The 16,440-nt window shown below is 31.0% G+C and overlaps 3 protein-coding genes and 2 non-coding genes across 5 annotated transcripts; 2 read left to right on the top strand and 3 right to left on the bottom strand.

Moving 5' to 3' along the window:
- Positions 1 to 4,051: 4,051 nt before the first annotated feature.
- On the bottom strand, positions 4,052 to 4,123 carry TRNAP-CGG. The gene has a single exon. It is a non-coding gene; the product is annotated as a tRNA-Pro (tRNA).
- A 57-nt stretch (positions 4,124 to 4,180) lies between these two features.
- LOC106757241 (zinc finger matrin-type protein 2) lies at positions 4,181 to 7,077 on the top strand. The gene is made up of 10 exons (XM_014639867.2): positions 4,181 to 4,317; positions 4,425 to 4,505; positions 4,603 to 4,630; positions 4,705 to 4,787; positions 4,979 to 5,011; positions 5,571 to 5,649; positions 5,746 to 5,798; positions 5,925 to 5,985; positions 6,287 to 6,366; positions 6,607 to 7,077. Exons 1-10 carry the CDS (start codon positions 4,297 to 4,299, stop codon positions 6,691 to 6,693), a joined length of 606 nt encoding a protein of 201 aa, XP_014495353.1. The 5' UTR covers positions 4,181 to 4,296; the 3' UTR covers positions 6,694 to 7,077.
- Positions 7,078 to 7,808: 731 nt separating this feature from the next.
- On the bottom strand, positions 7,809 to 7,881 carry TRNAA-AGC. The gene has a single exon. It is a non-coding gene; the product is annotated as a tRNA-Ala (tRNA).
- Positions 7,882 to 8,998: 1,117 nt separating this feature from the next.
- Positions 8,999 to 11,273, bottom strand: LOC106757933 (GTP-binding protein SAR1A). The gene is made up of 3 exons (XM_014640788.2): positions 10,987 to 11,273; positions 10,303 to 10,434; positions 8,999 to 9,538 (listed from the first exon to the last, which is right to left on the bottom strand). The coding sequence occupies exons 1-3, from the start codon at positions 11,113 to 11,115 to the stop codon at positions 9,218 to 9,220; spliced, it is 582 nt and encodes a 193-aa protein (XP_014496274.1). The 5' UTR covers positions 11,116 to 11,273; the 3' UTR covers positions 8,999 to 9,217.
- A 3,504-nt stretch (positions 11,274 to 14,777) lies between these two features.
- Positions 14,778 to 16,152, top strand: LOC106757802 (universal stress protein A-like protein). Its single transcript, XM_014640601.2, has 4 exons — positions 14,778 to 15,049; positions 15,253 to 15,359; positions 15,441 to 15,559; positions 15,728 to 16,152. Exons 1-4 carry the CDS (start codon positions 14,842 to 14,844, stop codon positions 15,825 to 15,827), a joined length of 534 nt encoding a protein of 177 aa, XP_014496087.1. The 5' UTR covers positions 14,778 to 14,841; the 3' UTR covers positions 15,828 to 16,152.
- Positions 16,153 to 16,440: the final 288 nt, after the last annotated feature.

The following is a 16,440-nucleotide window of genomic DNA, read 5'->3' as shown; positions in this document are numbered from 1 at the left end:
CATGTCATGTTATGTATTCACATAGCCACGTTTCAAGTTGATAATTATGATAATTTAAAGTGATTTAGGAAATTACCAGTGATGATATTTATTTTAAAATACTTTTTGCATAAATGCAATAATGAATATGATTTTTACTATTTTAATTTTTTACTCGATCTTTGGATGATCTTTGTTTCGTTGATGTTACCATTTCTAAATGGATTAGAAGGTCTGAAAACACACTTTGATCTTAAAGTTAGATTATAATTATTTAAGTACTTATAATAAATGTTGCTGGTTAGGGTTGTGCTTTCTTTATGCAAATTTGGAATGAATTTTTGTTTTTTCTTTAATGTTTAGATTGTGGAGGAGGCAAATTCAGATTTTTATGTCTCACTACTTAATGGGTGATTTAATGATTGTTATAACATTAACAATTTTTTATAAATTAATACATCAAAGTACGAAAACAAGAAAAAATTACTTACCACACTTGTGTGTAACAAAAATGATATATATATATATATATATATATATATATATATATATATATATATATATATTTCAGGAAAAACCACCATAACTTTAATAATTTTTATGTATTGAATGATTAACTTCATTTGAAAAAATATATATAAAAGAAATCAATTAAAAATTAACTAAAGTTTATTGTTCTTTAAAAAAAAAGTTGAGTTTGGTAAATTTTATATTAATTTATAATTGTAAAGTAATCTTATAATTTATTAAAAATTTAATTGATTAAAATAAATAAAATATAATAAAATATTAAATTTATAATTTTAATTATATGGTAAAGTATGATATCATACTAAATAAAAACACTTCCACATACATTTAAAAATTTTAAAACTCAAACAATTCAATATATCAATACAAACATCAAATCTCAAACAATTTATTTATTAAATACAATTAGCTAGATCAACTATAATTTTTCTACTTTCATAATGTTTGTGCGTTGAATTAGATACACTCAAATATTATTAAATTGGACTCAAAGATTTTGTACCTTTTAAATGAATTTCCATACGTTTTCATTTTTAATACTTCAGCTTTATTTAGCCTTATAATAAGATTTATGTTTTTTCCATGTGACAAGGTTATTTGAATACATGTGCGTTGAATTAGACAAACTCAAATATTATTGCCTTGGAGTCAAAGATTGTATGCCTCTTAAATGAATCTCGGTATATTTTGATTTTTAATACTTGAGCTTTATCCAGCCTTATAATAGGATTTATGTTCGTTTCATGTGACAAAGTTATTTCAATGTGACTCAAGACTCTTTTGAAACCAATTTCCACAATAGAAACCTTCATCCATTTCTTACTAAGATATTATTCTCTTTATAAGTTAAACTACTTAGTAGAGTTCGAATAATTCCTTAATTGAGTCCTCATTTAATGCATCTTAAATTGAATTAGGCAAAATACTCCTACAGAGTCATCTCACTTTCATCACATTACATTACATTCAAATACATCATGTTACTAGTCAAAAACCATGATCATATTTATATCTTAAAACAATTCAATTTCACTAATTTATACCATTTATACATATTATATATATATATATATTATTAATAATCTGTCATCATATAAAAATATTTTAATGTAAAAAAATATTTCTCAAAAATCAATTAAACATATATTTTAAAATTCATTTTTCCCTCGATGACACCCTTGCTTACCTAGTGAGCAGACACTGGAAGAAAATCCTCAAAAATTCATCCAACGAGTGTTTCATTCAAAGAATAAAACCTATGAAAACAATTTTCACAAATTTGTCTGGTGAGTCTTATCTCGCTCAATGAGTAAAACTCCTTTGTCTTTCTGACTTTAATTTGAAAAATTATTGTTCAACAAGTAAATCATTCGCTCAGTGAGTAAAACCTTCTCTGTCTCTCCGACTTTATAAATTATGATATCGTTTGTTGAGTTAAACCCTCACCTAATGAGTTTTTATATTCAAAGCTTGTTACAGATATCAAAATATGTTTAATAGGCCTTAGTGTGTCTGTCTTTCATTTCACAAGTCCAAACAAATTATTCAAGTTTAAAATAATAAAACTTAAATCCAATTGATCCAAATTTACATATCCAGACTCAAAATTCTCATTAATCAACAAATATAATTTTATTCACTTACCAAGTTAATAATTTCACCATTTACACCTATAATAAGTAAAACCAAAACATATACACAACTTAACCACTCACACTCACAATAGGGATGACAATGGGTCGGGTCAAATAATACCTATCCGTAACCCAACCTAACAAAAAAAAATACCCTCTACCTGCATGGATACTCGCTTAAAAAATATCTGTGGATATTTTAATACCTGAGGATACCTGCAAATATTTAAAAATATATTTTTATAAATTATTAAAATAAAATTACAAAAATATATAAAATATAATATAAATTAAAATTTAATTTTAATTAAATTTAACATTGTAAAATATAAATTAATATTAATTTTAATTAAATTTAAATTAATAGAATATAAATTAAATTTTTATTTTTATTTTTTGCGCATAACGGATATCTGCAGATATGGATAGTATAATACCCTCATCCGACCGGTTTATAAGCTGATATTTAAATATCCACTACCCGCGGATTGTGGATAGTAAATATCCACGGATATCAACTATCCGTAACGGATTTTATCTGCAGACACAAATTTTTTTGTCATCTCTAACTCAGAAGTTCATCATCCATTTCATTCAACAATTATAAAAAAATTTAAATATCTAATTTTCCTTACTTAGATAGACACTTTTAAAGTCAAATTATGTCTCACATGCTCTACCTCAAAAAAGTTGCTTTAATTACATACAAAGATCTCTTATCAACAATTATAACACATTCTTATAATTCTAACCTAACATATATTCATCTTGAGCACTTTAACATCATATGCAAATCCTCACACCTCCACTAACAACAAATTTACTATTGAGACTCAAAATAAAAAGTAAAAGATATTATTACTCTGTCTTAGATTCTGATCGGTAAAATCGTATTCCTTATCACCACAAGTAATATATTGTATTTTGATTCTCAATATGAAACACGATGTCAGAGATATAAAAAAAAAATATTTTAAATTTGTAAAAAAAAATGATTCTTATAAAAAAAATTCAACTAATAAAAAATCTTATTTATAATTTAACTTTTAGTAATAAAATAATCAAACTCATCATTTATAAAAATTATTTTTTCTTTTGAAATACTCTGTTTTTTTTTTGTCTTTCATCCAATAATGTAGACTTGAAAAATAAAAATGAATTATTTTAAAATTACAAAAACACTTTTAAATTTGTAGACTAAAAAAATACTGCAAATTTTGTAAATTTGGAAGACTATGAAAATTATTCAGAACAACTTAAAATATTAAATTAGGATTCAAGAATCGAAATAGATTAATTTTTTATTTTGTTTTGAGGAAATAAAATAAGATTTAATCTAAATTTTAGGAACTAAAAAATATTTACATGTACCAATGACATTGATATCGAAACGAAAATACGAGAAATGTGCAATTTATGAGTGGTAAGACGAAGGAAAAAAATATTTACATTTTTTGTTATTTATATTATTTTAATCTTTAATATGATTTAAATATTCGTTAAGTCTCTTTGAGTGTTTTGTCCTTTTAGTTAAAAATCACTTTTAAATTTTTAAAATCCAGAAATGATTTTTTTTTTGTCATTTGTGATTAACCACCCAATATTCTACCTCAAAATATTTATTACATGTAAATAATCTACACAAATTTTGTCCTATCATCTAATTGTAAAAATATCATATCAATAATAATGTTTAAATATTTGACTACCACTATAATATAACACTTTTCTATATTATTTTTATAATTTTTTAATTAAATATTTGTATCCTTTAATAAAATTTATAATTGTATTGTTGTCAACTTATAAGTAATTACAAAACTTTTCAACTTCAAAAAATTACAATACACCGTTTTAAATAAAATTTGCTTAATCATGAATCAGATATTCTAAAACTTCAAACTGAAGGGGTGTTGCGAGAATCGAACTCGCGACCTCTCGCACCCGAAGCGAGAATCATACCACTAGACCAAACACCCTTCTATCAGTGATTCACAATTTATATTTAAAATTTCTTCTTCTTTCTCCCCAATTAAACTAGGGTTTCATACCATCGTCTGGAATGTGCCCTTTATTTCAATCAATTGTCAAATAACTTCGGTGATCATTGTAACTGCCTCTGCATTTGGTTTTCATTTATTTGCTTGTATCAATGTCTAACACCAGCAACAATGTAAGTGCAGAATTTTGGAATCTCCCCGTTTCATCTCCACAATCCGTAGATGGTTTCGGAAGATTATTTTTGTTTCTCTGATTGTCTACATATTTGACTTGAATCAGGTCGTTGGAGTTGACAACACATTCAGAAGAAAATTTGATCGAGAGGAGTACCTGGAACGAGCACGGGAGCGCGAGAGACAGGTGCTTTGGGGTTTCTTCTATACCTTTTTTATGCTTCTGATTTTTAAATAATTTAGGTTGCTTATTTTTTCGTGTTTGTGTGTTTGATTTTCAACAGGAGGAGGAGGGTCGATCGAAACCTAAAGGTAAGTTACCTAATTCGTATTGAGGTTGAAGTTATGTTTGCTTGAGTGACAACTACAACATCCTATTGGTGCAGCTAAAGGTCCTCCCGTGCAGAGGAAGCCCTTGAAGCACAGAGATTATGAAGTGGACCTGGAATCTCGCTTGGGCAAGACTCAGGTATTTTACTGTCACCAGTGATTACTAAGTTCAATGCTCTAATCTAAACGAGTTTCAAACATCTATACAGTATTCTGTTAAATATATAACCATTGCATATTGTAGGTCACCAGGGGTATAATCCACTGGTACCAAAATTTTATCACATAATCCTGCTATTTTGCTGTACTGACAACTTGCAAACTTTGCAGGTTGTTACACCGGTTGCACCACTAAGTCAACAGGTACTTGCTTTTAACTTTTTCGTATTTGTTTTTGGTATTGTATTCTGGCACTTTTGGATTAGAAAAAAAGGTTGTTCTTTGCTCATTTTGATTTCTGGCCAAGTTTAAATTCTTCTTGTTGATCTTAGTTTCTTTTTTTAGGGGATGTGTTGTGTGTTTAGGACGAGAGTCATTGAGTTACACATAGGCACACTGATAGAAATCTATGGCATTGTGAACACCCATAAATGATTTCCATTCTTTTTTCTCTGATCCATCACAAATGTGAATGCCTTTTGGTGCACAATTTGCCTATGATTCCCAGGTTTATTTAAATAAAACATATTCGCTGAAAATGAACATCTTCTCCGTCTCTTGCTTAGGGAAATTTTCACCCTTCTGGTGTGGTTGTTAGTTGTATACATGTTTTTAGTTGTATATATGTTAGTTGTGTATATGTGCCAAGGGATTCTTGGAATATGACTTATTAAACGATTTCACAGTTTTTGTTTGCCATCTGGATGACCTTTTTGTTTCACAGATCATTTACAATATTTGGATTTAATTATATTTATTGTAGGCTGGATACTACTGCTCTGTTTGTGAGTGTGTAGTTAAGGACTCTGCAAACTACTTGGATCATATTAATGGAAAGAAACGTATGTAGTCTTTTTGCCATGCTTCCTCTAATTATTCTATGTAATTGCTTTAAGTGCCTGTGGTTCGCTCATATTTATTAAATTGTTGTCCCTTAGATCAAAGAGCTTTGGGCATGTCTATGCGAGTAGAACGTGCTTCTCTCAAACAGGTGCAACTTAAGATTGCCTTCTATTAGCTACAAGTTAAATGATAAATTCCATACCTTTGTGTGTCATTTAGTTTCTATAGTTATATATGTTCCTCTGCATGACTAGTATATCTTTTAATGGAACAGGTCCAGGAAAGATTTGAAGTTCTTAAGAAACGGAAAGATGTTGGTAGCTTCACAGAGCAAGGTAAGACATTGGATTGGAGAAGGATTGACTGTTATTTCTATAGAGCCAGACAACTTTAAAGTCAGTGTATAATTTTTTCTCCATGGCCTGAAATTCTAGAAGTTTAACTGATCTTTCCTTTCAGTGGTGGGTTTTTAACTAAAATTTTGGGTGAATCATATAACAATGTGGTAATTTTAAATGATTAAACATATGATTTCTTAAATACTAATGTTTTCTATGGTCTGAATTTCTTAGGAGAGTAATGTTTTCTAAACGACTTGGTTCTTGAATATGGAAAGTAACTTATATTTTTTCACAGATCTTGATGAACGGATTTTAAAACAACAACAAGAAGAGGAAGAAAAAAAGCGTCTACGACGAGAAAAGAAAAAAGAAAAGGTAAGACTCTGTACAGTTGCTTATTTTTAGTTAGAAATAGCCAATAGATTGGAATAAGCCTTTTTTGTCATCCTCCTCTACCATCAAAGTAAATGTTTCTTTGTATCATTTACTTGTTTTAGCATTTCATAATTACATTTATCTTTCTAATAATGAGTTATAATGTTATCTTAACAAATGAATATTGTTTTATATTTCTCACAATTTAGTAAAGAACTAGTGTTCAATTTTTGAATTCAGAAAGAGAAGGCAGTGGAAGAACCCGAAATTGATCCTGACGTTGCTGCCATGATGGGGTTTGGAGGTTTCCGGTCATCCAAGAAGTGATAACATTCTGCATGTGGAATGAATTGTATGAGATTTGGAACATTTATTTCGCAATGATAAGCTGAATCCTATATCTTCCATCCTCAATCTGAGTGGCATAAGCGGAATAATTCAATAGTGGGTCCCAAACAGTAGTATTCATGGTGATATCCGATCATGTGCTTCGGTTGATTCATGTACATTTCTTCTGATGGCTAACCTGATGTATTATACAGAGCTCGGTAATTGTACTTTCCTCTATGCTCCATCCATAGTGGAGTCACAACCTGCCGTAGCTAAGGAAATTAAATATGGACATTGTATTCAATCTGGGTTGCTGCTATTTCTTGGGTGTAACTTTTTCTTTTATTGAAAATAGAAATATAACTACAATTTTCTGCATGATCTTTGGTTATACAATACTTGTTGGCCAGGATACTGGAACATAAATGCACTTGCCATGGTTATGCGCTCTAATGACTTTTGGTACACCCCTACATCTAAAGTGGGACAATTTAGGAGAGGTTTTTATTTTTTTATTTTTTTTTTCTTTTTAGGGTGATCATACACAAACATCAAAATTTTCATTTAATACCCTTCTAACACCAATAGCATACCATTTTTATTTTAAAATTTTATGATGAAGTAATTAAGAAAGTATAAATACTACTTTTTTAGGAAGTGTGGAAAAGTGATAGGAAAAGAGAGAGGTGTATATGTAAATTTTTCTTTCTTTTTAGAGTGTTTGTACAGAAAAAACCAAGTGGAAAACAACGATAATTATATTTGTAAGAACTGCATTTTTTTTAATGAAAGCTGTATATTGTTAGTAAAATAATTGGTCAGTGAATGTTAGAAAACAGAGATAATGATGTTTGTAAGAACTGCATTCTTTTAATGTAAGCTGTATATTTTTAGAAAGATAATTGGTAAGTATAATTTAAATTTTTTCATTTATGAAAAGAAAAATATATGTTCTGAAATTTTAATTATCCCATTTGCTAAAAGAATAAAGAATAATAACAGTGAAATTTATTTTAAAAGTAAACAAATTATAAAAGAAAAAATTATTTTAGGGCACAAAAGTTAGAAAGAGAAAATTCATTCAAGACAAAAATAAAAAACTAAAAAGCATCTGGAGATGCGGGGTATCGATCCCCGTACCTCTCGCATGCTAAGCGAGCGCTCTACCATCTGAGCTACATTCCCATGTGTTATTCTATTTGGAGGAGATTTCTATATATTTCTATTTCTTTGTCCTCATTTTCATACCATTGCCCTTTTCTACGAGGGAGTCATCACCTTTTTGCTACATAATACTTTGGGTAAATTATGTTATCTTATTTATCTCATTATGGAGATGTGCTCATAAATTGACCAAAATAATATAAAAATAAAGTTTATACCTTATCTTTTTGTGATCTTACCTGATAAATTTTACATTTCTTTATGCTGGTTATTTTCAATTTTAACTTTTAAAGGTTTTAGGACGTTTAATAGTTTTAGAAAGTCCACTCTCAACTAAGTCATAGTGGTCGTTTGTAGATTATTTGGGTGTCATCCTTTTGATTCAATATATGATAATAATAAACTTATATCACAATTTCATTTGTATATATAATAAATATATTTAGGGTGGAATTTTAGTAATAGAGTAGGGCCACTGATAATTATCTGAAACAGCACTGACTCAATTCGCCCATTTTCTTAATGTCATTGTAATTGAGAAAAACATAAATATTTAAAAAGAGATATGGAAGAATTTTAATAAAAATAAATAAAATAAGTGTATTGCAATCAATAATACGGAATATTTAGTGATAGTAGTGGCTTGTGTGCGTATCCACATTAGTTGTCTGGGATGAATGACAAACAAGATTACAATTATGAAGTTTTGGTGTGAAGGTTGAATGCATGGTCCACTGCACTTTGCTGCCACTGTCGAAGCCATCAAATGGGCTACAAAGACCTACATCTAAATGGAAATATTTCTTTTTGCACTCCATAAAATTAATTGGGACACATGAAACGGGGAGTAGGTTTTCCAGAATGTATTCTCTTTTCTTACACAATAAATTCATGAGACACATTTTACTTATTTCAGGATAGGGTTTACAGTCCATGAAAATCCATTTCGAATGAAGTAAGGTGCTCAAGAATTTAGGGGGTGTGAAAAGTTAAACCCTTAACTGACTCCATCCATAGAGACCCATGTGGGCTAAACAGGATGCCCACGGGCCTTCGCAAATATACCCAATTCTGCCTGAAGAAACTGTTAAGAGAGGAGTAGAATAGGAATTACAAAAGTAAAGTGGAGAGATGAATAAGCGGGTGTAAAAATCATGGACCAAATTCATCAATCACCACAGATTATCTGAAATTTTATCAGCACATAACGGAGAATGGAAGTGAGGGAAAGGTTCAGTCATTTTATATTTAAATAAAATTGAAATATACTGTAATTTCGTACCATCAACACCTCCAAATCATAACTACAGAAACAAACTTCTAGAAATGAGATACCAGGCTATCTCTTGGTGATGGACTATTTGATGTACTGAGAAAGCCATTTGAAACCTTCCCCATAACCCATTTTCTTCACAATACTGCACATGAACACCTCCATGGCACGGACATTTGAGTCGGCCAAATTTACCTTACCTTTGCCTGTGGTGAAGTTAGTCAGGCCCAAATGGTAACGCAGCTCTTCTTCTGAGGCAGCATATGGAATATCAATTTTGTTCCCAAGGACAAGGAAAGGGACATTGGCTAAAGATTCATCAGAGAGTAGAGCATCCAGCTCTTTTTTCGACTCAGCAAATCTTTCCTTGTCATACGCATCAACCAAGTACACCACTGCATCTACCTGTATCAAAGAAGGATGCAACTCGATCATCATCACAAGATAAATAAACAATAAAATAATAGATCCGGGACAGGAAAAAATGGTTCCTAGTTAAAAAAACACCAAATAAGATTTAGCTTCGGAAGAAGATATGTATGATTAGCACATCCTCTAAAGTGCGCCATCAGCAAGCTATTACCGTCATTTCTGCCACTACACATGAATCAAATAAAGTAATAAACAATATAAAATAGGAAGACATAAATTCTTGGGTTCAGAAGTAATCATATAATGAAATACATATTAGTCTTTCAGAAAATTCAGCAACTTCATTTAGTTTCCTCCTAATTTCTCACCTACCATACATACCTCGTGCAGCTCTATTCCTGCAACTACTATCAACACATATTAGCATGTCTAGCCATGTTAACAACAACAAAAGTCTAATACCATTTATTATGTGAGATAGCCTGCATGAATCCCACAGTGCTGTTTGGCTCTGTTTAAGATCAAATCATGTAACCATGCAAACAAGACAGAAAATAAATCACATATCTAGAGAAGGATTAGCGGCACCCAGTCATATGCTTTCACACAATGTGTGATTAAGATAATCTCAGAGCTTATGATCGCCTCAATACTATGCATCAACAATAAATTCCTATTCCACTAATTGAGATTAACTATAAGGATCACATGGCTACTTCGACTTGGTTTAAAACCATGACTCATGAAGATTATCCGTCTTGCAACAAAACTATGTTGAGGGAAAAAAAGATAGAGACCTGGGCATAGTAATCTTTCCACACTCTTCGAGCAATCTGATGACCCCCTAGATCAAAAGCTTTGAACTTGATCTTTCCAATACTCAACTCCTCTGACGTAGGATACTGGGTGGGCTGATGCTGGACTAATCTCTGCAAAACCAATTCGCATAATAAAAACATCACACCAAGACCATGGCAATTTCAAGAAGCTTCAGACTGAGAAGTACACACATCCTAGTCATTCAATATTCGATGTCAAGAGAAACCAATAGACCAAAATATGTCAACACGGTAGCAAATTGTTCAGAGAGCAAGGTAATGTTAGGAAGCTGAGCACTTAAACAAGTTTATGTCACCTTCTCTTGCTAAAACAAGGAAAGGCTCCACATGGGGAAACATACAAATCTATCAATACTAAGGAAAAGTCGTAAGCTCCCCCGCCCCTCCTTCTCCCCACAGCAAATAGCAAATAGATTATGTTGATTTGAGTATCCAAGTAAAACCGCTAAATTCTTTCAGAAAGACATAAATAACATTATAAACTTTTTTCACTAGCCAGATCATTTTTCCAGTAAAGATTAAAACCAGTGTTCGAATAGGAAAAGTAAATAAGGGCAAAGATCCAATCAAAAGAAAAAACAATACTACATATCGGTAACGATTGGAATGAAAAAGGGAAAAGAAATGAAATTGAAGAGGAACCTCGTCTTTGAGCATGTGAAGCAGGGTGGTTTTGCCAGCGTTATCGAGACCCAGGAATAAGATCTTGGCCTCCTTCTGCCACAGCCCAAGCGACGCTAGAATCCCATAAAACCAATCGACCAAAAACATTTCTTTTTTATCTACGAATTACCTCTATTACTAGTGCCGATAAATATCGATCTTCGCGAACTGAAACAGAAATTGAAGTTTTGTTTTGAGTAGAAAGACCTAACCCCAAAACCAGAAGAGAGAGAAAGTAGTTGGTTACATTTGATTGGACTCTATTTGTTTCTAGCATAAAAATGTTTTTGCTACTTCTTTTTTTCTAAAACTAAAATTTATTTTGGTATTTAAATTTTAAATTTATTTTATAATGTCTTTTTAAACCTTGATTGTTTCTGCCTTTGAGATACAATTTTTATTTTTTACTTTATATGACAATTATGATGCATGAATATATATATATATTTATATATGAGTTTTTTTTAATGTTTTTTCCTTAACTAATTTTTTAAATCTAACTATTTTCTAAATTAAATAAATAAAAATTATATACTAAATAAATAAAAATTACACATAATTAAATTGTAAAATAATTTATATTTATTTTTATAATTATAATTTCATTATTTTTTGTTATTAAAAAAATAATACTTATATACGTCTAGCACTCACTAGAAAACATAATGCGTATAATTTTAAAGTAGAATAACATGAATAATAAAAAACCTCAAATACCATAAATTTGTAATTACTTGCTATATTCACTTTTCTATATAATTTTTCCAAAATGTTATGTAAGTAAATTTAATAAAATAAGTTTTATGACTTGAATTAGTAAAAAATAAAAATTCTATTTTAAATATGGTAATTAAAAGACAAAAATTATTATTTTTTATTAAAGATGTATGTCTGTACATAAACGTTTCTGCCAAAACAGTTATTCTGTCTTTCGTTTTACGTCCTCTTGTATAAAACATCTATCAGCTGTATAGTTCCAGTTGAGTTGATCAATATCATTTATTTTTCTCAAGGAAAATATTTTTTTATGGACCGTTTTCATGCACTTCTAATGTTATGTGGATGGAAACAACTGCTATGGAAAGATTAAAGATTGGTTTTCCCATGCTGATAAATTTCGTGTAGCTAATTTACAAGACAAAATTCATAGTTGCAGGACAAGGAGATTCTTCTGTTTTAGAATACTATACTCACTTAAAAGTTATGTGGAAAGAACTTGAGATGTATTAATTGTTGTGTTCTTTCTTGCACATGCTCACCTGCGTGTTCTTGCGGCATTCTTGTCAAGCTTCAAAAGGAAAGGAAAGGGAAGACGACTACGTTATACGATTTCCATGGATTAACTGATAGCTATTCTCATGTCCGTTCACAAATAATGTTAATGGATCCATTGCCTTCTCTTGTTAAGACCTTATCTCTCATTTCTCAACATTAACGAGAATTTATTGGCATTATTTCTTCAAACATGTCATCTCAAGACTTTAATGTCTTCAATGCTGCCATGGAGTCTTCTTCTGCTTCTAACACAAAACCTTCTCTTGGCAAGTCCTCTGGTCGTAACAACAAATATTGTGAGAATTGCAAGAAAACCAATCACACCGTAGCTCATACTTCAATGGATGGTTTTCAACAATTTTTAATTGTAGTTGATGACTACACTAGGTTCACTTGGTTCATTTTTAATTCGCCTGAGTGAGATTCTTGAGATTCTTTACGTGTGTGTGGCTGCTTAGCCCATGCTTCTACACTTATTGTTGCACCACACTCACTGTCGCACATATTAAACTTGATAAAAGAGCATCTTCTTAGGATTCAAAACTGGCACTGAAGGTTTTATGATCTTGAAAATAAATCATTTTTGGTTTCTAGGAATGTTGTTTTTTATAAGACGTATTTTCCATATGATACTACTATGCCACAACTTGATAATGTCAATACCATATAAGATCGACAGAATTTTTCATAATCTGATACATTACGACGTACCACCTGCATATTCTTCCACTTCTAACATACCACTACATGATTCAGTTCAAATATAAACACAGCATCATACTTCCTTGCATTCTAATCAAATTCAAGTCATGGATTCCACGGAGTGTACTCGAATTAAAAAACCACCTTCTTATTTGGCTGACTATCGTTGTCATAATGTTTCTTCATCCAAATATGTTTCTACTGTTCTATATCCTACGACTTCTTATTTGTCTTATATTCAAAATGCTCTAACACTCACAAATTTTTGTCTTACCCTTTTTGGTACATCTGATCCTACTACATAAGTAAACTTGAGTGTTGGAGGACAATTACATTGGTTGAGTTGCAAGCTCTTCAAAGAAATCAAACCTGGTTCTAGTCGATCTTCCTCCAGGCAAGAAGATTGTGGGATGTAAATGGGTCTACAGAACCAAATATCGTGTTGATGGCTCTATTGAACGACATAAAGCAAGGCTTGTTGTGCAAGGCTTCATTCAAACAGAATGTCTTGATTTTTTTGAAACGTTTGTTATCAAGCTTACTATAGTAAGATTGCTATTGTGGATTGCTTCACCTCATATGGTTGGTTTCTTCATCAAGATAATATTTTTTTACACGGTGAGTTACATGAAGAAGTGTATATGCGACTTCCCCGTTGGCTTTCAACCATCGTCTTCCAATAAGGTTTGCAGGTTACACAAATCCTTATATGGATTAAGACAAAGCTAGCAGGCAGTGGAATGCTAAACTGGCATATGCCTTAATTGCTTTTGGATCTGTTCAAAGCAATGTTGACCACTCATTGTTCACGCGTCATCATAATCAATCTTTCATAGCTCTTTTGGTTTACGTTGACGATATTGCCTTAACAGGCAATAATCTCCAATTAATACTTCAAAGATTTCCGAATTCAGGCTTATTCCGACTCCAATTGGGCTACATGCAGTACCACAAGAAAGTCTGTTATTTATTGTGTGTTCTATGACCATTGTCTAATCTCATGGAAGTCAAAGAAACAAAATACAGTCTCAAGGAGTTCCACCCAAGTTGAATACTGGGCTTTGATCTCCCTGGCTTGTGAAATACAATGGTTAAGATATGTAGCAGATTCCACTTAACTATACACGTGCCCTTTCTGGTTTAATCTGACAATCAATCCGCAATTCAACTTGCAAAGAACTCTTCATTTCACATAGTTAATCTAAAAGAATTTATTTTACTTTTAATTATAATTAAGATTTAAAAAATATTCTATAAGAATAACACATTATCAGTTATTCATAATTTTAAAAAAATATATAATATGATACAGACCAATCACTTCTTTATATAACTAATATTATTTTTTAAAATATAGAGACAAATAGTGTCTCCCACGGGATAAAAAAACGAAAATCAGAAGTGAAAACTTTGACCACGCCAACAGATTCTTAATGGATGATATCCAAACCCGTACGCGTATACAACAAACGTTACAGTAATAAAAAAAAATATTTCGTTAATTAAGCTCTGTGTCTTTTTCAGCAATATTTTTTAAAATATATAAAAGTACATGTTATTTATCTATCCTAAATTGATGTTAGAGATTAGTGATTTAAATTTTGGAAACATAAAAATTAAAAAATATTTAAAGCGATTAAAATAAAAATTCAAATATTTTATAATTTTTTTAAAAATTGTTTTAAATTTTAAAGAAGGAGAAACTAAAGAATAAATTTTATAAAGATATACATATAGTAGCAATAATTGATTTGTAATCATGGTTAGTGTGGATTATAAATACAGTGGTGAAGGAGTTAGTGTAATGAGTCAGTGATATCTGTTTGTCCTTTGTTCTTGTGTCAGTGAAAGTTTGAAATGAGTGAGGAATCTAGAAAGGAACGTCGGGTCTTGGTGGCCGTGGACGAAAGCGATGAGAGCATGTATGCTCTTTCTTGGAGCCTCAAGAACATAATTTTCCAGAATTCCAGTGATACCCTTATCCTTCTATACGTAAAGCCCCATCATCATGACACTTATACCCACTTGGATTCCACAAGCATAATGGATGATCCTGAAACACCAGGTTTTCTTTCCTTTTTAATGATGAGTCACCAAATACAGTTTTCGTCTGATTAGGTTTCTGAAGTTTGATATCAATACCTAATTTTTTCCTATTCAGAAAATTTTGTCGATCATATTAGTCTTGTTCGTCTCAATCAAGATTGTTATATACTTTTCTGTTTTTCAGTTTTTGTGGATTAATCGGTGGCGTGTCGGTAATTTCAGGGCATGTGCTTTCTCCGAAAGCAAGCGCAGCAATAAAGAAGTATAGTCAAGATGTGGTCGATTGCGTGTTACAGAAATCGAAGAGAATGTGTAAAGATCTTGAAAACGTATGTTGGTTCCTTCTTTTATCATTCTACTTAGTTCTTGATCTAATTCTTGCTGGTCTACTACATGTGAGTCTTGAATAGGTAAAGGTGGAGACACAGGTTGAGAGGGGAAACCCAAGGGACGTGATCTGTGAGATGTCTCGGAAGTTGAATGCTGACTTGCTAGTTTTGGGTAGCCACGACTATGGAGTTATGAAGAGGTAAACTGCAACAAAATAATAATAAGGCTGAGTATATTTCAGAATTATGTTTTCCAATTAGGCAAATTATAAATGAGACATTTTCTGACCACTCTGCACGAGCCTTCTTAGTACCCAATTTATGTTTGAATAGTGTAATAAATTGAGGTTTCCTTTTTTGAATTTCAGGGCTTTCATTGAAAGTGTGAGCGAATACTGCTACCAGAACGTGAAGTGCCCAGTTCTGATTGTGAGGAAGCGAAAACCACATGCAGGTCCTGGGAACTAATATGTCAGTTTTCCCTTTAGAGTAGCTTTTGTAGGAAGATCTTGTCATGCGGTTGATGTTAAAGCTTCAAGTAAAGGCTTTTATTTTTTGTCTTGGACAAAAATATCTTTGAGAACTGTGATTGTCGTAGCTTGTAGAATCTTGATTTGGATAAATTCCAACCATTGGTAGGCTACTGGTGAATCCAAGTCTGAGATAGTTTGAGAAGAAAATTGGTCACTTAACCTCAAAAATCTGGATAAGGGTAATAACTCGTTTTTTAACGTCGAATTATATTTTGCCAAGAATCTTCTGAAGCAATGATGTGTCATTTTCCATCCTTAAATGCAAAGCTTAGTTTGAAAGAAAAATCTTTTGTGAGAAATTTTTTATCAACAATGTTAATGGTATTTAAGTTACTGTAATTTTATGAGTAGAATTTGTCAAATATATATATATATATATATATATATATATAAGAAAGAAAATGTAATGATTGTTTTCTTATTTCTTAAAGTATATCTTCTATTGTGAGTTTTTAATACTAGTTTTTTTAGATGTTCCTAAAAGAGAGCTGAATTACAATTCATTTCACCTAAATTTTAGGAGGTAACTAATACAAGGGGATTTACAG

This window comes from Vigna radiata, chromosome 3, assembly GCF_000741045.1.
Source record: "Vigna radiata var. radiata cultivar VC1973A chromosome 3, Vradiata_ver6, whole genome shotgun sequence".
Classification (NCBI taxonomy): domain Eukaryota; kingdom Viridiplantae; phylum Streptophyta; class Magnoliopsida; order Fabales; family Fabaceae; genus Vigna; species Vigna radiata.
Note: the sequence above shows the minus strand (reverse complement) of the source record. Positions and strands in the feature narration are given on the sequence as shown.